Source organism: Camellia sinensis, chromosome 6 (genome assembly GCF_055761805.1).
Source record: "Camellia sinensis isolate YWXY chromosome 6, ASM5576180v1, whole genome shotgun sequence".
In the NCBI taxonomy this organism is placed as follows: Eukaryota; Viridiplantae; Streptophyta; class Magnoliopsida; order Ericales; family Theaceae; genus Camellia; species Camellia sinensis.
Genome location: NC_138966.1, coordinates 23,053,976 through 23,077,131, shown reverse-complemented (window position 1 = coordinate 23,077,131; position 23,156 = coordinate 23,053,976). Strand labels below are relative to the sequence as shown.

Below are 23,156 nucleotides of genomic sequence, written 5' to 3'. Positions count from 1 at the left end.
CCTTGTCGCAGCATGGAGAAACGGAAAATGCAGCGGGGTGCGGCACTACGTGAACAGTGCATTTATGCCAAAGCCCTGAAAATTCATCTTTTCCGAGCCATCCAAGGAAACAATCTAATTTGTGAGATTTTGGATGAGAAACGCCTCCATTTTGGTGCAAAAACTGAGTTGGAATGAGGGAACCACAAAACTGGAACCTTTATGGAGGATAAGGCACTGTTTGGAGGACAAGTGTCACGAAACTGGAGGTTCCCAGGATAAGTGGTCGGCCGACCACTTTTTCTGGTCGGCCAGTTACTTTTTTAGGCTGCAGACAGAAAAACTGGTCGACAAGCTCTAAAAGTGTTCAGCCATGTGCAAAAGCTGGTTTCCAGCTATTTCTTGTCTCTAGAAGGGAGTCTCTAGCTTTCCTGTGTGTTGAGAGTACTGAAGGTCCAAGTTTACCTCTGTTTCGGATGCATTTTGTCGATTTGTTTGTCTCAAAATGCATTCGCTCTTCGAGTTGTTAAATTTTTCTTATCGAGTTGTTCTGCTTATCGAGTTGTTAAGTTTTTGCTTATCGAGTTGTTAAGTTTTACTTATCGAGTTGTTGCTCTTTGTTTATCGAGTTGTTGCTCGTTGCTTATCGAGTTGTACTTGCTAACGTTTTGTTTCTTAATGAGTTAAGTTGTTTAGTTTGTTGCGTCGGTTCACTACCTGACTTGGCAATACACAGTGTTTAATTTTCATTCAAATTCATTTTTGTGTAAAATGGTGCGATACGATGCTCAGAATACAAGTACAACACTTTTTTTTGAACGAAAAGTCATTTTCATTCCATCATAGGTTCTTTTTACAACATTTTACAAAAGGGTACACGTTTTGAAAGAAAAATAAAACTGCCTAAGTTGTACAATGTGCTACAACTACATGTAAAAAGAAAAATAAAGCAGGAACATCTGCGTCAGTGCCATCAACCTTAAGACCGAGAGGCCCTCTTCACCCTCTTCGGCTGAGTAGCCTCCGCGCCATCGGCACCGGCACTATCATTTGAATCGAAGTCACCGTCCTCGGAAGCCTCCTCGATGTCGCCTCCGTCCTCCGAACCGGAACCTGAGTCATCGTCCCTACCTGCAGATGTCTCAGACTGAGGATGTGCCAACTCCTCCTCCTCGCTAGACTCCTCGTCATCCTGACTGACAGGTGCTCTGCGTCCGCCTTGGCCGCGTGCTGAGACTCCTCTTCTAGCTGCTCGAGAAGGCCTGGATGGCCCAGTCCGTAGTGGCGGGACCTGAAAAGGACAATTTGAATGTGTCAGCCAGTATGTATATCAGATACAGATGCAAGAATCACATAGAGTGGGTACATGCAGATATAGTGTGTGAATGCGATGTGTCAGATGTGCTCTACACATGGAATGAATCAATACAGTGAAATGTTCAGTTTCCATATGTCATCAGAAACATGATAAATGAGAGGAAATTGAAAAGTACCTGAACCCCAGAGGCACAAAGCATTGTCTCCCTCCTCAGAACCATACCCTCGAGTGAAGCTACCACTCCGAGTAACCCCTCAGTATACTCCCTGGGAGGCTGCACACACAAGTTCAAGTCATTAGTAAATGAATGAATGTCTAAATATCTGAATGATAAATGAAGACTGTAAAGCATACCAGTGGTGAGTCAGGGTCATTGATGTATCGGTGATTCGGCCGCGAAGGCTCTAGCAGGATCTGGTATGGTGTCCCATACTCCCAACCTGTCAGCCCGGTCGGAAGATCTAGCCATCTGACATACTGGCAAGTAGAGGGCATCCATCCAACCCCACCCCTCGATGTGCCGGCTCCACTGGTCGAAGGAATGCCTCTAGCTCGGGCGCGACTTAAGGAGGCATCAAGTACGTATAGCGATATGTCACATAATCCCCCTCCTCCAGGAAAAGCACAGCGTCAATACCCAACATGAGGTCCTCCGTCTTCCGGGGTGTGAGATCCCCTGCAGACCGCATCTCTGGTGGAGGCAATGAGGGGATGTCCTGATCAGAGTTCCCCATCGTCTGGCGCGTGAAGCGCTCTCTGAGGAACCACGCTCTGCCAACCAGTCCCTCAAGCAGAACCCTGTATCGCGAAGTGCCCCATGCCCCAGCAAACAGAAATCGAGGATTCCCTAGCATGGCTATCCAAGGCTGCCAGTTAACCTGCGGGTAGCAAGTGCATAAATTGATTAGATGTCATAAATATGTAAGATGAATCAAAACTGAAAGCATGAAGAACTGAGAGTTCAGGATTACCTCCGTCGTCCATACAGTATCGAAGAACTACCGGAGGAAGGGCAAAGTCTGCCGGGGCCTCGGCCGGCACCAATCCTCAAATTTGCACGAGTAGGGGATCTCAAGTGGTGCCTCAACCTCGAGCTCAGGAGCCAGCGTTGGGAAGTATGCATAAACCCACAGCTGTAAAAGACAAGACAGTGACCGTCAGAATACAGAATGCTGAGTGCAGAATGTTGTGTGCAGTATACAGAATGTACAGAAAATATAGAATGTTGAGTGTAAAATGTTGTGTGCAGTATACAGAATGTACAGAGAATACAGAATGCTGAGTGCAGAATGCTGTGTGCAGTATATAGAATGTACAGAGAATATAGAATACTGAGTGCAGAATGTTGTGTGCAGTATACAGAATGTACAGAGAATACAGAATGCTGAGTATAGAATGCTGTGTGTAGTATACAAAATGTACAAAGAATACAGAATACTGAGTGCAGTATACAGAATGTACAAAGAATACAGAATCCTTAGTGTAGAATATTGTGTGCAGTATACAGAATGTACAAAAAATACAGAATACTAAGTGCAGAATACTGTGTGCAGTATACAGAATGTACAGAGAATACAGAGAGCTGTGTGCAGAATCAAAATACAGAATGCTGAGCGCAGAGAGCTGAGTACAAAATGCGAGTACAGAAAAATACAGAATGTTGAGTGCAGAGAGCTGAGTGCAGAATATACTGAAAATGAAGAATACTAAGTGTAGAATATAGAATACAGAATGTAATGTGTGCCGTGTGCAGTGTACAGATAATCTAAAGCAGAACTATAAATCAAGAGGGCAGAATGTACCTCCCAGGCTCGCCAGTAGCCTCCAACTATGGTCCCCCGCTCACGGGAGGTCGCGCTCATGTAGCAGTAAAGGGCAGTAAGGCCCGCGCCACCCCAATCATACTGACTGACCCGTGATAGGTCCACCAGAGCACTAAGCAGATAAAACCCAACTGTGTTCCCCCTGTCGGAGAACAGTGTGGTCCCGAGGAGGAACATCAAGAATCCCCGGGCGTACTGTTGTACGGTCTCAATGGTCTGGGGCGAAGTCCCCCTATACTGCTCGGCAAACCAGGTGTACCTGACCCTACCCAATGATCTGTCGATCGGCAGATGAGCTCCGAGCAGATAAATCCAAGCGGCCTCTCACTCGCCCATATCTGCGTCGTATGGGATCGGCCGGCCTGCCACGTCAAGGCCTATCAGCATGGAGAAGTCATATGGGGTCATCGTCATGTCCCCAGTAGTTGAAAAATAGAAGGAGTTAGTGGTGTCCTACCACCTCTCTACAAGTGCGCCTAGGAGGGTCCTACTCGCTGGATGACGTGGCAATCCTACACAGAATAGGCCAAACCCTACCTCATCCACAATGTGTCGGACTATATCCGGGAGCTCCGCATACCACTCCCTTGCAATGATAGATCCATAACCCCGTGTGAAACGGAAGGACACCTGCATTCAGAATGAATAGATGTATTCAATTCAGATTCAAATGTATGGGTTGTGTGTTCAGAATCAAATGTATGGGCTGCGTGCAAATGCAAATGTATGAGCTGCGTGTTCAGAATCAAATGTATGAGCTGCGTGTTCAGAATCAAATGTATGGGTTGCGTGCAAATACAAAATTTTTGAGCTGCGTGTTCAAAATTTCAAAAAACGTGAGCTACGTATTCACAACAAAATTTTTGAGCTGCGTGTTCAAAATTTCAAAAAACGTGAGCTGCGTGTTCACAAAAAAAATTTTGAGCTGCGTGTTCAAAATTTCAATAAACGTGAGCTGCGTGTTCACAACAAGAATTTGGGCTGCGTGTTCAAAATTTCAAAAAAAAAAACGTGAGCTGCGTGCTTACAACAAAATTTTTGAGCTGCGTGTTCAAAATTTCAAAAAAAAGTGAGTTGCGTGTTCGCAACAAAATTTTTGAGCTACGTGTTCAAAATTTCAAAAACAAAAAAAAAAACGTAAGCTGCTTGTTCACAACAAAATTCTTGAGCTGCGTGTTCAAAATTTCAAAAAAAGATGTAAGCTGCGTGTTCACCAAAAAATGTGAGCTGTGTTGACCAAAAATTTGAGTTGCGTGTTCAAAATTTCAAACGATGTGAGCTGCGTGTTCACCAAAAAATTTGAGCTGCGTGTTCAAAATTTCAAAAGATGTGAGCTGCATGTTCACCAAAAATTTGAGCTGCGTGTTCAAAATGTCAAAAAATGTGAGCTGGGTGTTTACCAAAAATTTGAGTTGCGTGTTCAAAATTTCGAAAGATGTGAGCTACGTGTTCACCAAAAATTTGAGCTGCGTGTTCATCAAAAATTTGAGCTGCATGTTCAAAATTTCAAAAAAATGTGAGCTGCGTGTTCAAAATTTCAAAAGATGTGAGCTGCGTGTTCACCAAAAAATTTGAGCGGCGTGTTCAAAATTTCAAAAGATGTGAGCTGCATGTTCACCAAAAAATTTGAGTTGCGTGTTCAAAATTTCAAAAGATTTGAGCTGCGTGTTCACCACAAAAAATTTGGGCTATGTGTTCAAAATTTCAAAAAATGTGAGTTGCGTGTTCACCACAAAAAGTTTGAGCTGCGTGTTCAAAACTTGAAAAATGTGAGCTACGTGTTCACCACAAAAAAGTTTGAGCTGCGTGTTCACCACAAAAGTTTGAGCTGCATGTTCAAATTTCCAAAATGTGAGCTGCATGTTCACAACAAAAGTATGAGTTGCGTGTTCAAATTTCAAAAATGTGAGCTGTGTGTTCACAACAAAAGTATGAGCTGCGTATTCAGAAATTCAAAAGTTCGAGCTGTATGTTCAAAATGCAAAAGGTGTACTGTGTTAGGAGTTATGTGCCGATCAAACAGAATGCTGTGTTATGGACTGCGTGTTCAGATTAAGTAGTATTATGAGCTGTGTGCCGATCAAACAGAATGATGTGTTATGGACTGCGTGTTCAGATTGAGCAGTGTTATGAGCTGTGTGCCAATCAAACAGAATATTGTGTTATGGACTGCGTGTTCAGATTGAGCAGTGTTATAAGCTGTGTGCCGATCAAACAAAATGCTGTGTTATGGACTGCGTGTTTAGATTGAGCAATGTTGTGAGCTGTGTGTCGATCAAACAGAATGCTGTGTTATGGACTGCGTGTTCAGATTAAGCAGTGTTATGAGCTGTGTGCCAACAAAACAGAACGTTGTGTTATGGACTGTGTGTTCAGATTGAGCAGTGTTATGAGTTGTATGCCCAAATATGCTGTGTGCTCAAACATGCTATGTGCCCAAATATGTTGTGTGCCCAAATGAGCTGTGCGCAAATTAACCAAACGTTGTGTAGTGAGCTGTGTGCCATGTCAACAGAATGCTATCTATGAACTGTGTGTTTAGAATGAGTGAAGTGCTGTGTACGTGAATATGTTCATGACAAGCAGACAAGATACATAGCGAAAATACATCGCAGAAAATGTGCAAATGTAGTACGTACCTCATGCGCGTGATGAGATAGATGGGACTTCGGCTCCCGCAGCAGCAAGTCTGTAGGTGCCCGCCGCGCGAAGTCCGTAAAGTGGTAGAAGGTGCTAGGAGGAAGGATATGCTCCTCTGGGTCGTACCCCTCAGGATCGAATGTCGTATCCTCGGAGGCAACGGTATGATGTCGGGCTCGTCCTCTGCATATGGAAAGCCTCCGCCATACGGAATATCATCGGCCATCTGAAGAAATCTACAAACGATGCAAAAACGAGCGAAATAAGCCAAAATCGCAAAAAGTCAACAAAAATCAACGCTCGAAAAAAGGTGCCAAACTTTGAGACAAACATACCTCAAGTGGTGAAAATGGAGAAAGAGGCTCCGAAAACAAATTCTAATCGGTGTAAATCGAAGAAAATTGAAAGTTTTCGCGAAACAACTTCGCGTGGGGCGTTGGAAAATGCGTATAGAGTGCAGATCTGAGAGAGAAAAGGGTCTAGGGAGCAAGAAGAATGTATTTCGGCCTTGGAGGTATGATACAAACTGATTTGGAGTTGTGTACTTAAAAAACCGAAGCTTAAAAGACCAAACTGCCCCGAAATTCTGTAAACCGGTTGACCAGCCAGTTTTTCTGGTCGGCCGACCACTTTGGTGAGCGACAACTGGTCGGCCAACTTTATAACTGGTCGGCCAGCTTCCTAGATGATCTTCAGAGCTCCATTGTTCTCCCTGTGTGTTTTGGTGATGATTGGAGTCCCCAGTTCTCGAGACACTACAAGAAAAGTACACTTTTCGGCTCAAAAATGTCCCTGAGGAACTCCGATTCAAGTCTTCGATGTATGCCTCATCGTCACTCGACCAAAGAGCGAGATATATCCTTTTTAGGTATCTTACGGCCCTTCTGAGAGGTAAATCGGAGGCCATCGCTAAATTACGCTTGTTAAGGCTTACGTTTCCTCTTTCTGCATTTCCTTTCAAACATGCATCTGAAGTTACGCATTTCTTTCGCATTATCTTGCACTTTTCGCACGCGTTGTCACGCATGTTTCACTTGCACTGTTATGTACACCACTTGTTGCTTTGTTATACACTCACTACTTGTGTTGGCAGGCTCGTTTCGGCTGCATTGTTTTGCATCCATACCGCATTGTTATGCGTCACACTTAGGTTGCATTGTCATGCATCCCTCGACTTGCGTTATTACGCACTTTTCACTTGCATTGCTATGCATGTTTCTAACAATATTGTACCTGTTAAGTTTCTCTCTTTCGTAGGCACGATATTGTATGTACGGTTCATTTGAAGCTGGAACGACCAGACGAACCCAACGGTATTGTATTCTCCGCGTGAAGATGTAGTGAGAATTGTATAATTCTCTTACATCCTTTCTGCATATAATGTAGTTTTGTTCCTATTCGCTTGCTTAAACTGTTGCATTTATTTTTGCATAATTGCTTCGTTACAGCTTTCTTTGCATGATCATAAGTTATGTTCGGCTTTGTGCATGTCCCTTGCATTTTGCTCCTGCCTGCGGGCATATTTCTTTGTTATCTTGCCTGTTTGTCTAAGTCTTCGGCCTTGTCAAAAATGGGTCATCTCTGCGCTTTAACACTCACTCCCGTCACTTGTGACTTCCGAGTTCTATCAAAGAGGGGCAACTGTAGACACCCTATTTTTGACTGACCTTAAGACTCAGACGTCATCGATTGAGTGCTCGGTGATGGTGCATATTGTGCTCGTTTTGAGGTTTTGGAGTTTTGGCTGAGAGCCTTGCCTCCAGGCCTCGGAACTCTTTGTGCTTTGGCTCGGTTTGCGGACCAAGTCTTGTTTTCCCTTCCCGGAGGGAGGGAGTGGTCTTGTAGACCATCTCTCTGTGGTCGTAGACTACTTTTCGTGGTCGTAGGCCACTTTTCCCGTTTGGAGACTAGTTTTCGATTTTTAGAGCCTTTGGCCGCGCGCCTTGTCTCGGGACCGCTTAATATTCTCCGTTTGGCGTGGTTTTTGAACCACACCTTGTTGCCTCTGTCTAGAGGAACACTGTGGTCCGAGAGACCACTTTTGTGGTTGCATACCACTTTTGGTGCTCGTTAGCTAGTTTTCGGGGCTTTCGACCGCGTGTTTTGCCTCCCGATTTCTCGTCTTGCATCCGCTTTGGTTTGTTTTTTCTACAAACCTTGTTTTCCTTGTTTGGAAGGTGGTACAAGGGTGGGAGACCAGTATTTCTCCTTGGAGACCACTTTTCCTTTTTCCAGCTAGTTTTCTTGTTAGATAACTGGCTTTCTTGGTCTTTGGACCATCTTTTCTGATCGGCCACCACAACACCACCTTGCATTTAGTGTGTTGACCTCTCCTACCTATGGCCGACCAATTTTTGCTCTGGTTGACCACCTAACGTGGTCGGCCGACCACTTTTACTAGCAGGCCGACCACTTCAAGTGGTCGGCTGCTTTTTGGCATTTTTTTGGAGATATTTTAGGACAGCTGGCACAGCTGGAAAGCATTTGAGCCATCCTCCATACACAGTGTATGGAGGGATGGCATTCAAGCTTAGCTTCTCCAAGAAGCTTTGGCTTTGCTCTTCTATAAGAGGGAGGCTCCTCCTCCATCCTCCAGGTTCAGAAGTTTTCCCCAAGAGAGTTACATATAGCTTTGTCTCTATATCACTCTTGTTCTTCATTTTTGTATTCAAAAATGTAGATTTGTCTTACTTTAACACACAAACACACACTCAAACACCATCCTTTTCCTACTAAGTTGCTTAGGGGCAGATTTTGGTGTTCTTAGATTGCCTTGAGCTTGAAAAACCTGCTGGAGTTGCAGTTATAAAGAGGGTCTTCAAGGGTGAGCTTTTGACCTTTAAATCCCCCTTTCTTGCTTAAGCTTTTAGCCTATCTTACATGTTGTTTTAAGCTTAGCTCATAATTGATAAAATTTCTATTTTTGCATGCTTAAAAAGTTTGTTTGAGATCACTTTTGTGTTTGGGGTTGTTTACCCCCTCTTATGCCTTGTTTGGCCTTGTTTTTTAGCCTTTTTTATGAGCTTCGGGATCACCTTGTATTGGCCTTCTCACCACTGAAATCCAAGGGGATTTCAATGGGATTTCAGTGGTGGAGATGGTGTTTTAAGGTCCTAAGAAGGGGAGGGCCATCCCCTCTCCTTGCATCTTCTATACATGCCTTAATATGCCTCATGTTTGAGCATCTTTACTAAGTGTATGTAGACCATATCTTAGCTTGTATTTGTGGTTATTTTGCTGTGGCATACCACTGTTTTTACTTGCTTTGGTCACTCCATGCATGGTTAATACACTTGTAGTGTAAATCACACAAACTAGCTTTGTATGCTTTATGAAGTAGCATGTCATTCTAACTTGTTTTCTTTCCATTTCAACATGTTTTTGGTGATGTTTTGCCATGTCATGACTCTGTTTTGGTTTGGTTAGCCTTTGCATGCTCCTTGCACTTGTAGTGCAATCCCATGAAATAGCCTAACATGCATCATGTTGTAACATGTCATTTTAGCATGCTTTTGGCTTAGCTCTGAGAAGCTTTTGTTCATGTTTTAACATGCTTTAGCTCTGATTTTGGTGGTTTTGGCCATGCATGACTTTCTTTGTATAGCCTTGGTTCAAGCTAGCTTGTTAGCTTTGTGTATTGAGTCCACTAGCATGCATTGCTTGGCCTATTTCAATGATTTGGCATCACTTGTTATGTGATTTCAATCCATGTTTCATGGCCATGCACTTGCATTTATCACCCATTCAATGCATTGGAGGGTTTCCCCCTTTATGTCTTAACATGAATCATTGTGTATGCCTTTATGCCATAGCTTGCGAGCTCTCATTTCAGTGCTTATTTGGGGTTATTTTGCCATGATATAACTCTGATTTTTTTGCTTAAGTCATTCCATGCTTGGTCTTAATAGGTGTAGTGTAATTCACCTTATTTGTCTTGCATTCACCATGCTTCATGCCCTTCATGCTAGCATATTTGGGCCTACTTCCATACATGTTTTAGACTCATTTTAACATGTTCTAGGACTGTTTTGGGTTGCCTTGGTCACATGCTTCATGTTTTGTATACTTGTAGTACAAATGCTCTTGCTTGCCTCAAGCTTTGAGCACAATTGCGTGCTTCATTTGTGTTGTGTACATGATTTGGCATCACTTAACATGTCATTTCAGCGCTTATAGCATGCTTATGTTCCCACTTCATTCATGCTTTAAATGCTTTTAAAGGTTATGCATTATGGCCTTGTTATGGCCTTAGCTCGTATGCTTGCATGCCTAGGCCTTCGAGCCCTTGTCTCAGCATGTTTTGGTCCTTGTTGTGACCTACTTGAGCTTTGTTCGTGCTTAGTTCATGCATTTGTGCCAAGTATTGCATGCCTCCTTTGTGTTGCTCTTTGCTAGCTTTCATGCCTTAGGACCCTAGCATGCTTTACTTATGTTGTTTGAATGATTTGGCATCATTTCTTGCTTCATTTCAGTGTACTTAGTGTTGTTACACTTCCACTCCTATCACTCATTGAGCACTCTTGAGAGTTGTGCTCTTTGGCCTCTTTGATGGCCAATGCATTGTGCATGCATGCCTTGCTTTATGTGCCTTCATTTCATCACCAATGGCCACTAATTTGGGCATGACTAAGGTCTACCCCCTTTTTGGTTTAAGTCCATTGATTATGCCATGTATATTGCATTGAGTATGCCATATTGTTTCATTGCATTGAGTATGTCATCTTACATTGCATTGTACATGCCATGCGGTTATTTGCATTGTGTATGCCAAGTTGTTCTTCGCATTGAGTATGCATGTTTCTAAAATTGATAAGTTGTCCTTATTGTATTGCATTGTGCATGCATGCATTAGCATCATTCGCATGTCATTAGCTTTGTTAAGTTGATCATGTCACATTGCATTGAGTATGCTAAGTTGTTGTTTGCATTGAGCATGCCATGTTATGTGTTGCATTGTGTTTGGAATAGGTGTTCGTCCAAACACGGGAAAAGAGGGACGTTTCATACTTCAAGTGATGAAACGTGCCTTAATTCCTGGTCGCCGACGCTCTTGATCATACATGATAGAGTTTTAGGCTTTATGTGTTTACTTGTGCATTCATTTCATACTGAATCGTGCAACATCCCCTCTTGGCCATCATGCATTGAAATGTGTGATTGGTGGCCCAAGGGTCGAGAACCATACCCCCTTGAGTTTATCACATGATAGGGAGAGTGGTTGTGCACATATATCTTGCAAATACATTGTCATGCCCTTTCTTGCTCTCTATTGCAACAAATTATAGTACAGCAGCAACAACTGGCCGGCCAGCCAGAAAAAGTAGCTGGCCGACCACTTTTCTGGTTTTTCAACAACCAAAAGTGATCGGCAGGTGTTTCTAGGGACCAAAAGTGGTCGGCCACCCTCCCACAGGATTCCTAAGATGGAGTTTCATCTTTCTGGAGCTTGGTGCAAGTTTCTGAGGACAAATGAAAGCAGAGGCAAATCGGGGCATCGCATTGGATTTCCAAACGAGGCGACCGAGCATGCATCCAGTCCTCTCCCTCCGAGAACCTCCTGCTTTTATTGCTTTCCATAGCTTCCATGCTTTGATAGCTAGCTTTTGCTTTGGTTTGTACTTTAATTAGTTAATGCGTTAGCTATTTCAATTCGTTTTGTGATAATTAGTTAACTAGGATTAGTTAATTAGTTTGTTGTGTAATAATTAGTTTAATTAGCTTAGATTAGCTAGTTAGCTTCTTATTTGGTCCCTCCCTCGAGAGGGCGTATTGTTGTAATAAGCGTGCGTATGTGTGATGCATGTCTTCCGACCTCCATTTCTTTCTCCCTTTTACTTAACCGCTTACGATGGTTAGTTTTAGGGCATGTTTCATTTAGCATACCTTATGCTTGCATGCGTGCATCCATTCATCTGTATTGCATGCACGGGGCTCGGCACATCAGGGTTTCCTAAATTCCCCCAAAATAAAATATTTAGGTGGCGACTCTGTATCTAGCAAAGTAGTCCATGTTTGGCACTTCTTTACAAAAATCAGTTTTCCAAAACGATTTGCCGAATTTGGACTCTTTGGTGATTTATCAATCTCACATCACACATTGTGAGATCAGATTAAGAACCGTGACATTTGAGTCCGAACTGTAGCAATAAAGCCCAAGGGCGCACCTAGAGTACCCTGACCTCAAATCTATTTTTGAGAAGTAACGAGACCCTCTAAGTAGGTCAAACAAATCATCTATTCTGTGTAGAGGATACTTGTTCTTAACTGTAACTCTATTTAACTTGCGGTAATCAATATACAACCGCAATGACCCATCATTCTTCTTCACAAAGAGAGCCGGCGCTCCCCAAGGCGATGTACTAGGGCGAATGAAGCCCTTGTCTAGAAATTCTTGGAGTTGAATCAACTCATGAAATTCGGCGGGTGCAAATCTATACGGTGACATGGAAATCTGTGCCGTGCCAGACACTAATTCAATGGAGAACTCGATCTCCCGATAAGGTGGTAAACTAGTAAGATCTTCTAGAAAGACATTCAGATATTCACAAACTACCCTTGGTAACTCAACACAAGCCCCGTCACTCTCACTATCCAAGAAAGTTGCAAGAAGGCCACTAAGCTTGCTCCTACTCCGAGGTCAACAACTGGCCACAAGGCTCTATCAACTCGGTTCCCTAGAAAATAGAAACGATCACCACCCGAAGTGCACACCGTAACTCTCTGACGGTAACAATCAATCACAGCTTGATAAGAACACAACCAATCCATGCCTAAAATGACATCAAAACTCAACATATCTAGCAACACAAAAGCAAACAGAAGTCGACGCCCCGCAACTTCTATTTCACAATCACGACAACCCCGGTCTAAATCAACTGTACCCCCAACTGGTGACTCTACTCTGAGTGGAGGCACTAACCGTGTTACCTCTAACCCCAATACAAAAGCAAATGCAGTAGATATACATGAATGAGACGCACCTATGTCTATAAATACATTAGCCAAAGAATTACACACAACAAAAATACCTTTCACAACTGAGGATTCTGGCAACTGCTCTGGCACAGTAACAGCATACACATGCCCCTGTGGCCCTTGATTAACGTGCTTCCCTCTCGAAGCATAGGCCTGTTGTACTGACTGAGCCGAAGTGGCTCCCTGATTAACTCACGAAGCTTGGACTGATTGGGCCTGCTGGTGGCTCTGAGTCTGCCTCGACCCTGAAACGCCAGATGCGCCTCCCAACTGTGGGCAAGTTCTCTTCATATGCCCAGCTGACCACACTGATAACAATTAAACCCTTGACCTTTATTCTAAGACTGAGACTGACTTTGAGATCAGTTAGGCGGTGGTAACATTAACTGCCCTCCTCCCTTCTGTGGGCATAAGAAGACTTTGTGACCCGGTTGGCCACACTTGAAACACGAGAAGCTACTCGATGCACTTTTTCCCGAGCCCGCACTAGGCAAAGGAAAAGTGGATCTAGACTGCTGTGGTTGTGACTAGGATGGATAGGTGTTCCTGCTCTTCTTGTTCTTTCTATAGTCTCCTTGAGACTCTTGGCCTCTAGACCTCGAACTCCGAAGCCTCTTCTCCTCGGCTTGTATGGAAATTTCTACATGTGTCGCCGTCTCCACAAGACGGTCATATTCCCGAATCATATTTCCGACAAGCTTGAACATAATTTTTGTTTTCAATTTCTTTTCAAATTCAATGCAATGGCGCTCTTCCGTTGCCACCAACTCTGGTGCAAATCTGGACAAACTAGAGAAGACCGCCTCAAACTCAGCCACGGGCATATCAAGTTGTTTAAGGTCTTTAAACTCTTGCCTCAATCTCTCCCTAGTAGTTGGAGGCATGTACTTATCTTGGAAAGCAACCGCAAAGGCTTCCCATGACGGCTCCACTCTACCCTTGGCATATTTCCACCATTGACCAGCGTCTCCCTTAAGGTAGTAACTTGCTAGAGTCACTCTTAGTTCACTATCTTCGATGTGAAGCATCTCAAATATCTTCACAGTTTGTTGGAGCCACTCATCCGTTTTCTTGGGCTCGGGGCCACCATGGAACTCATCTGGTTTGGCCCGCAAGAACTCTCTAGTAAGAAAACTTGCCCTTGACTTTGCGGTGTTCTCTCGGGCTTGATTCTCCACCCTCAACAAGTTCATAGACTCTCTTAAAGCCCCTGCCATTTCTCGAGCTAGGGCCCCAATTGCGGTTTGACCCGCTTGTCCCACCTGCTCGGCCACATTAGCTTGGCCGGCTTGCTCGACCATATTAGCTTGACCGAACCCTTCTTCTTGCACCGGAATCCTATGGACCGGTACCTCATGCACACCTCAGCGAGCCCTACCAGCCATATTAGCTTGACCGTACCCACCGAATCCTTCTTCTTGCATTGGAACCCTATGGACCGGTACCTCATGCACACCTCAGCGAGCCCTACCACGCCTCCCGCCTCTACCACCACGGACTTGACCCCTTCCTGACATCCTAATAAAGGACACAAGGGAAATAATTTAGCACATTAACTCATATATGCTCATAACTTGACTTACACGTTCAACTACAACAATTTCATATATTTCTCTACCATATGCACAATTCAATTTCACTCCACATAAGCACTTAGTCATGTAAACACATACGAACTATTCTTTTACGATGAAATCCGTCCCACGAAAAACTAAGAATTCTTAGTAGAATGAGTATTGATCAACTACCATTCTAATAAGTCCTCAAGGAATTTAACAGGTGCAAACAACATCCCACAAGTCCAATCTCAAACCCATTTAGTCACATAAGCATGTTATTACATAGTCACAAAATACATAACACTTCCTAAGCATGCTAAATGAACCCATTGTGGTTAAACAACCACTTCCCACGAGCTCCAAGTATTCAAACCCGGCAGCTCTAATACCAAGTTGTAACGCCCCAAATTTCTAGCCCAAATAATAATACAACAATCACGGCTCTTTCAAGGAAAACCGAATATAAATCTCCAAACTTACATTACATGATACAATAGTTCTTCATGCAACAATACATTAATCCAATAACAAGTAAATAAACAAATAAATACCCCTAAGGGGTTTACAAGTTTCCAAGACTTTAGCATAGTTACACAAAACGGTTATTCAAACCCACACACATATAGCCCTTGGCTTACACACGGAGTCACACCAAAATGAGAGTCCCGTACTCTTAACACACATTTCCTCGCCTCTAGTTAGGCAGTATCACCACATTTTTTCGTGCACAAAAATCCCGTAGGATGCGCATAAAGCCTAGTAAGATATCCTTAACAAAGTATATACATTTTATACAAGTCTCAAGAGATGAAATGCACATGCCATGCTATGTCCCTTTTGAAAGAAAATCATATCTTCGTCTTTGAAAACCATAATGCTCAATGATGTCATGCAATTTCAATTCTTCAAAACTTAACAATTCATTTCAAGAGCGGTAAATACGACTCTGGTAATCCCTAGGTGTAGACACCCCATTTTTGACCGACCTTGAGACTCAGACGTCACCAGTTGAGCGCTTGGTGATATTGCATAAATGTGCTCGTTCAGAAGTTTCAGAGTCTTGGCCGTGAGCCCTGCCTCCGGACTTCCGAACCCTCTTCTGTGCCTTACCTCGGTTTGCGAACCAGGCTCGGTTTTCTCTGTTTCTTTTCCTGAGGGGAGGGAGAGGTCCTGTAGACCATCTCTCAGTGGCCGTGGGCTACATTTTGTGGCTATAGGCCATTTTGCCCATTTCGGGGCCCGGTTCCCCGTTTTCGGAGCCGTCAGGCCGTGTGCCTCGGTTCGGGACCGCTTAACCATCTCCATTTGCTCTGATTTTTGGCATACATCTTATTTTCTCCCTTTTGAGGGACACTGAGGTCTGAGAGACCCACTTCGTGGTCAAATACCACTTTCGGTGTTTAACAGGCAGTTTTCGGGGCCTCGAACTGCACGTTTTGGCCCCCGAGCATTCGTTTTGCATCGGTTTTCGTTCATTTTTGGCAAGTACCTCTGTTTCATCACCAAGAAGGCCGTAGAAGGGTGGGAGGCCAGCAATTGTTTCAGCAACCAGTTATATATCCTCCGGCGCCCTCCGACGCCCGTTTTTCTCACTTCCGAGCCAATGTTGAACACCCCTGGGCCATTTTCTTGAACTTTTAACCACATATTTGTGATGTACACACATGGGAGGACCCTAAAAGTTGGTGGCCGGCCAGTAATTTCACCTGACCCTTTTGACCCCCTCCTAAAAATGGCATATTCTCTCTCCTGTTTTACAGTTTCCAAATTCGAACCACAGGGTTGTGATGAGGGGACCTGGGAGGACACCTTTTGTGGTGGCCGGCCAGAAAATCAACTTGACCTTTTTGACCCCTAGCCGGCCGGCTAGGGGGTGTGGCCGGCCGGCCACCTGCAGCTTTGAAAGTTGGCCGGCCTTAATCCTCACAATATGCACTTTACAGCTGTATAGCTGTTGTCCCCCAGAAATATCTACATCTGGGGGACACCTTTTGGGGAAAGGACTTGGTCCTTTTCCCCTACCCTTTCCCTCCATGCTCCCCCTCTCCTTGGTCCATATAACCAGCTGCCATCTCTTGTATTAAGGGTTAGAAAAAATTTCCTTCAACTCTTGCATCCAAATCTCCCTCTATCTCTCTCATTTTCTCAAAACATCCAAGTCCTACACCTCATTTCTTCATCACCACCAAGCACCACCACCACCACTCCATTTCCAGCAACTTGGGAAGCTTTCCAGCAGCTAAGAGGCACCACTTCTCAAGCCAAGAAGCAACAAAAGACTTGTCTTCAAGGGTGAGTAGCATTTCCCCCTTTTTGGTCCATTTCTTGCACCATTTATAAGCCATACATGTTTGCTGTTTTGAGCTCCGGCCCTAACTGAAAGTGGCCTTATTTTGAGCTCTTTTTCACTTTTTCTTAAGGACTCAACACTGTTTGAGCCCCCCATATTGCACTTGCTTCAATATCCTTCTTAAATACCGTTATCTTGCGTAGTATTTTTATCTTGTTTGTGATCTGTTTTGGAGCATGATGTAAACTATAAATAGGCTTATTTTGAGCCCCTCTTCAACATTGAAGAAGGGCTCATCACTGTTTGGGACCTCCATCTGCCACTTCATGTTATATCCCTCTTTGGTCCCCATTTTTTCATGCCTTGGCAGCCCCTTGTGCTTCCGTTTTTGGTCATTTTACAGAACTGAAAATAGTCTTATTTTGACCCATTCTTCATATTTCATTAAGGGCCTTTCATGGTTTGAGGTATATTTTATACACTTCATGTTATATCTCTCTTTTGGTCCCCATTTTTGCATGCTTTGGCAGCCCCTGATGTTGCTGTTTTTGGACTTTGGTCCGAACTGAAAACAGCCATATTTTGACCCCCTTGTCATGTTTCATTAAGGGTCTTTGGATTTTTGTTGAATATTTTGTATACTTTGTGTTATGGCCACTTTTGAGCCTCATTTTGCATTGCATTTCTAGCATGTTTGTATACTGATTTTGGGGCTGCCATAAACTGTAAATGTGCATATTTTTGGTCCCTTTTCAGTGTTGTAGAAGGGAATTTTTCAGGTTGGGTTTTTCATATACCACTTGTTTCATTACTCTCTCTTGGCCCCTATTTTTGCATGCCATTGTTGCCCTATCTTTGCTTGCTGTTTGGCCATGATTTGTACTGGTAAAATGCTAATTTTGGGGCTGCCTTGCTACTGTCTATTCATTGCATGTCCATATTGTGCATATTTGGTATAGCTATAAGCCATTTCGGGTGCCAAAATTTATGTTTCGGGACTATTCCATGCATCGGGTGCACTTTCGCCTCATTTCGGGGCTGTTTTCCCCCACATTTCAGTGCTGAAATTCCATTAGCATGTTTTCATATCATTTTTCATGCTATTGCATTGCATATGCCATTGCCTCGATTTGCGTGCCCGTGTGCACGCGTTTCGAGGCACTTCATTTTCATCCATCGGCCTCTTATGTGAGTGTGGCTGAGGCTCTCTCATGTTAGTGTAAGCCCATATCATATTTTCATGTCATTTGCATTGCGTATGTCATTTTCTCGGTTTGCGAGCCCGTGTGCACGCATTTCGAGGCATCTCTTTTTTACAGCATAGTGCATACTAGGTTGTATCTTAGATCGCATTCTGTCATTTTCTCGATTTGCGTGCCTGTGTGCACGCATTTCGAGACATCTCATTTTCATAGCATTGTGCATACTAGGCTGTATCTTAGTTGCATTCATGCATATCATGCATATTGCATCGTGTTCGGGATAGGAGTTAGCCCGGGCACGGGAAACGAGGTACGTTTCGTACTCCGAGTGACAGAACGTGTCTCAATTCCCAGTCACCGACACTCCGGATTACCCATGATGGAGTTAGGTTCTTGTTGTGTTTACACGTGCATTCATTCTATATTAAGTTGCACATTTCGACTCCTCTGCCATCATGCATCGATATGCGTGATTGGTGGCACGAGGATCGAGGCATGCATATATCTGTGAAAATACATTGCCATGCCCCTTTCCTGCTCTCTGTTGCAGCAAAATGAAGAATCAGTAACTTTTTGGAGTTTGGTGCACATTTCAAGAAAAGGTGTAAACAGAGGCTAATTGGGGCATCCCAGTGGATTTCCGCGCAAGGCAGCCCAGACATGCATCATTCATCAGGAGCAAGGCAGTCCCTGGCTTGCACGCCAGTTTTACAGTTTTCTTAGTCAATTTGATTAATTAATTAGGAATTTGTATATTATTTGGATTGTAATATTTATTTGGACTGTAATATTCTTTTATTCGGGACTGTATTATTTATTCGGACCCTCTGTGCGGGGGCACAACTGTAATAAGTGTGCGTGAGTGTGATGTATGTCTTCCAACCCCACGTCTTTCTTCCCTTTTATTTACCTGCTTATGATGGTTAGATTAGGGCATGTTTCAATTAGCATACAGTATGACAGCATGTTTGCATCATTCATCTGTTTTGCATGCACCGGGCTCGGCGCATCATACTAACTGCATTTGTATTTCAATTCCAAGTTGAATACATATTAGTTGTAGCATTCCATATGCCATGTTTAGAATAGCCGAGCCTGCTATAGTTTGCATTTTTGCCTGTGTTGCATTAGGCATCTCTGTATACTTAAGGATCATGCATGATTTCTAATGTAGTTTATGTTTTGGCTTGGAGTACTTGGTAAGTTTTATGCTTTAGCATCCTTGCATGCGTGTGAGTGACTGCCATGAATAGCATGCTTACCATGAGGCTATTTGCTTATGTGATATATCTGCCTGAATGCCTGTGGGTGAAGGTTGGGTCACTTAAATTGGAATAAATCATCAAATGTTTTAAGCCCACTAGATAGTGGCAAAACCATCTTTTCTAAACCCACCTGCAGGTGGCAAAATCTGCATTTTAAGCCTACTTGCGAGTAGCGAACCATCTTTCAAATAAACAAGCATGAAATGTTTTGTTCCAATTCGGGCGACCCAGTCTATACTTATATGCTGTGTGCATCACATAGTAACCTAGGCTAATAACCGAAATAAGGATACACAAAGTTTTCAAAAATAGATATCATGGTTAGTAGAGGCCGATCTTTGATCGGGCGAGCGGGGGTGCTCACGAAGTGACCTTCCCCAATCGTACCCAAGTTCCCGAGCCGAGGCAACTTTGGTGATGACGGACACGTGGCCTTAGGCAACGAGTCAGGGTTTCCTAAATTTCCCAAAATAAAATATTTAGGTGGCGACTCTGTATCTGGCAAAGCAGTCCATGTTTGGCACTTCTTTCAAAATCTGTTTTCTCAAAATGATTTGCCGGATTTGGACTCTTTGGTTCAGATTTAGAACTGTGACAAATTTGAGAGTCCTGAGCTGTAGTGACCCCAAAATGAACAGAACGGGAGCTCGTTCCTCCCGGGGCGTTCGGGGACGTCTACACTAGGTTGGTGTCTGCAAGTAGACTATACAAGTACTATTAATTTGTCATTTTTACAAGCATTGACTGGAAGGCTCGACACTTATAATCTGTCATTTTTACCAATATTAACTGGAAGGCTCAACACCTATTCAATTTCCTCTACACCACCTGTCAAGACTTACCACTGTATTTACCCCAAAACCAATTCATTGAAACTTGTTTCTCAACATTTTTTTCTCAATGCAAGTTTTCAAATCAACTTTCAAAGTTTAATGTAATCAAATGAATTGATATGCCAATAACACAAGATGAATATAAATATTTTTATTCCAATTCATCATCCAAGAAATAACACAATTTCATTTTCTCAAGTATCCTCAACAATTAGTCATTTCAAGACTATTTCAACGTTTTGAACAATAATTTTCAAAATGAACAACAATTCTCATATTCCCTGAAATTCATCATTTATATAAATATAAATAAGAAATTTTCCAAGCATCCATTTATTTTGACACACAAAATAAATATAACAATATCATTCATGGATTTTCAGTCTCTTAAAAAAAAAACCCCAAATTCTAGGTTTTCTCACCAAAACTATACACCTCAAATATTTTGAAAGAAAACTTTTCAAAATCATCTTTTTTTCAATCAACGAAGATCAAAACCCATAAGATCATTTTAAAAGAACAAGAGATAAACCTACTTTCAAAATCGCTCAACTTCTTGAATTAACAATCAATTTTCAAAGCTATCGAATGATGATTTCGAAAATCATCTAGATCTTGTGAAAATATATATATAACAAAATAAAATCCCTACCTCAAGTTTTGAAAAAGAAATGAGATGAAACCCCCAAAATCAATGGTGTCGAAACTAGATCTTCATCGTACACAACGAAGCCCTCGAGAAATTGACCAACTTTGATGAAGAACCTATGGCAGAACTCTAATGGATCTTGAGAAATCAAGGTTTTGATCCAATTTGGCGTATGGAAATGTAGAGAGAAGGGAGACGAAAAGGTTTTTAGAGAGAGAGATATACAAAAGTGATCTGAAATATCAAACTTACAAACTGATATAACACGGTCCGCTCGAGCGTCAAATACAATTTCCCAGTACTTTTGCAGACAGGTCAAACTTCTGAAATCAAACATTCTCCGCTCGAGCGCATAAACGGCCACTCAAGCGGACAAACAACTTCGAATGCATTTTGCATTTTTACTTCAGGGGCGCTACCCCTCGACCCCCGCAAGCTGACCGGGCAGCTTGATCCCTGACTTGCCCAGTCGAAGTGGCAAAACATGAAAGAAGGGTCGATACCGGGATCGCTGCAGTGGAAACCTTAGAAATTGGGGATTTATTTTGGGAAATGATAAGATGTTATGAAATCTATGGTTGTTAGTCTCATGGTGAATATGTGATTGAGATATTCCTATGATTGTATATAATAAGGAAATTTCATGGAAAGAAAATGAGAAATGTTAAAATTGAAGCTTGTTGTATAGCTTGTTATTGGTTGGTCTTGAAATGACCAAGCGAAAAAATAGAGATTAATATGTGGAGAATACATGAATGTTGAGGTTGTTATATCACCCTTTAGAGTTATATTTTGATGATTAATATATGAAAAATACTTGAAGGTTATTGTTGTATTATTTATCTCTTGTAATGTATTATGATATTGCGTTGATAAGAGATGTGGAAAGTGATCACAAATGGAGAATTGTGTGGGGAAAATTGAAAATGGATTATGTTAATGCATTGGACATTTTTGCATTGCCGTGTCATTTTAACATTGATGTAATTGAATTTAATTATTGCATTGGAAAAATGGCACTGTTTTGTGAAGCAAGATCATATTGATTGTCTTGGGGTAAATACGTTGGTAAATCTGGATACGGGTGTAGTTGGTATTGGTTAAGTTGGCCTGAGTGCCCATGGTGAAAGACCGAAAACATACGCAGAGGAGGTACCACGTGCCTTCCAGTTAGCTATCGGTAAAGTAGGGATTTAGTAGTCCTTGTTATGTCTACTTGCAGACATCATCTTATGGATTACCTAAGTCGTATTTACCATCTCGTCAAATTACATTGAAATTATTTAATTACTCAATTTTCAAGATTGCATTGTGCACAAAGTTTTCAAAAGATAAAGATATATATATATTTTTTTTTTTTTTTTGTAACATGATTTGACATATGCATTCATCCCATGAGATTGTATAAAATGTATATACTTTGTTAAAGTTTTCCTACTGGGCTTTGTGCTCACCCCTATAGGATTTTGTGTAGCAAAAGATGTAGTGATCACGCTAAGTTAGAAGCGTGAAGATATGTTTTGAGAGCACAAGGCTCTTTTCTTTTGTTGTAAATATTTTTGACAAGCCAAGGGCTTTATGTATATAGGTATGAAACCACTTTTGTGTAATCAGGCTTAAGCCTTGGAATTTGTAGCTCTTGAGGGCATTAATTCATACTAAACTTTCTTACTACAAGCTATAGATTCATATTCTAGGAATATTGAATATTTAACCGCATGTGGGGCATTCTTTTGTAAATCTCTTGATCATTAATGATTTACGAATGTAGGAGATTTTATGATGATGTTAATATTGTGATTTACTTACATTTATATTAAACAATGGAAGTTAGTGAATCTTTATTGTATAAATTTTTGGGGGCGTGACACAAGAAATCGTAATCTATTTTGCACATCAAAGTAAATATTGGATATAATATCACACAATAGCATCAATCAATAGAAAATCTCATACTATGATAATAATAGAGATTATAAGAATAGATTAATGAAATACAATAAATATATATCTGATTTCATTTAGAAAAACTAGTGGTAAACCCGTGCTATGCACGTAATGTGAAAAAATTAATAACATATTTTTTTATATAAAATTATATAAATAGTTAGATTTTTATATGTAAATTATGTAAACAAAAAAAGATTGAAACCTACAATTTAGTTCCATTATTTTACCACAGTTTATGTATTAATTTTTAATTTGTCACAATCTCAATCATGTAACTTTTAACCCCTTTACCACTGTTGCAAACTTGGGCAAGTTCAACCCACATGACTCGAGTCAAGATTAGAATTTTTTAAAGATTGGGCAACATAATTTTTAATTCGATGAGGATTTATGTAGAAATTTAAAATTTCGAATTAAATTTGAGAAGACTTGGCCAAAGGAAAAATTATTGGATATTCTCGAAGCATCACGTATCCATGCTCTTTCATTAACTATCATTCACCGTAGTCCCTCATGTTCTCAATCACTCAATACAAAATCATAAGCCACATGTTCTTTACCAATCTAGGAGTACTCAATAACACACTAAATAATCTGAGCAATCAAAATAAAATTGAATATATATAAATATATAAAATTATCTGCTAATTTATTTTTAAAATAATAAATAAAA

General features: G+C 41.8%; 1 protein-coding gene across 1 annotated transcript; it reads right to left on the bottom strand.

Moving 5' to 3' along the window:
- Positions 1–786: 786 nt before the first annotated feature.
- Positions 787–3,750, bottom strand: LOC114269181 (uncharacterized). The gene is made up of 5 exons (XM_082873409.1): positions 3,100–3,750; positions 2,269–2,430; positions 1,652–2,175; positions 1,473–1,571; positions 787–1,270 (listed from the first exon to the last, which is right to left on the bottom strand). The coding sequence occupies exons 3-5, from the start codon at positions 1,790–1,792 to the stop codon at positions 959–961; spliced, it is 552 nt and encodes a 183-aa protein (XP_082729535.1). The 5' UTR covers positions 1,793–2,175; positions 2,269–2,430; positions 3,100–3,750; the 3' UTR covers positions 787–958.
- Between the last annotated feature and the right edge of the window lie 19,406 nt (positions 3,751–23,156).

Bases quoted from the DNA above. Each gene is read 5' to 3' on its own strand.
- LOC114269181 (XM_082873409.1), bottom strand. From the start codon at position 1,792: ATGCCCTCTACTTGCCAGTATGTCAGATGGCTAGATCTTCCGACCGGG. The intron at 1,572-1,651 runs GTATGCTTTACA...TTGTGTGTGCAG, and splicing joins ATGACCCTGACTCACCACTG to CCTCCCAGGGAGTATACTGA. The intron at 1,271-1,472 runs GTACTTTTCAAT...TGTCCTTTTCAG, and splicing joins TTTGTGCCTCTGGGGTTCAG to GTCCCGCCACTACGGACTGG.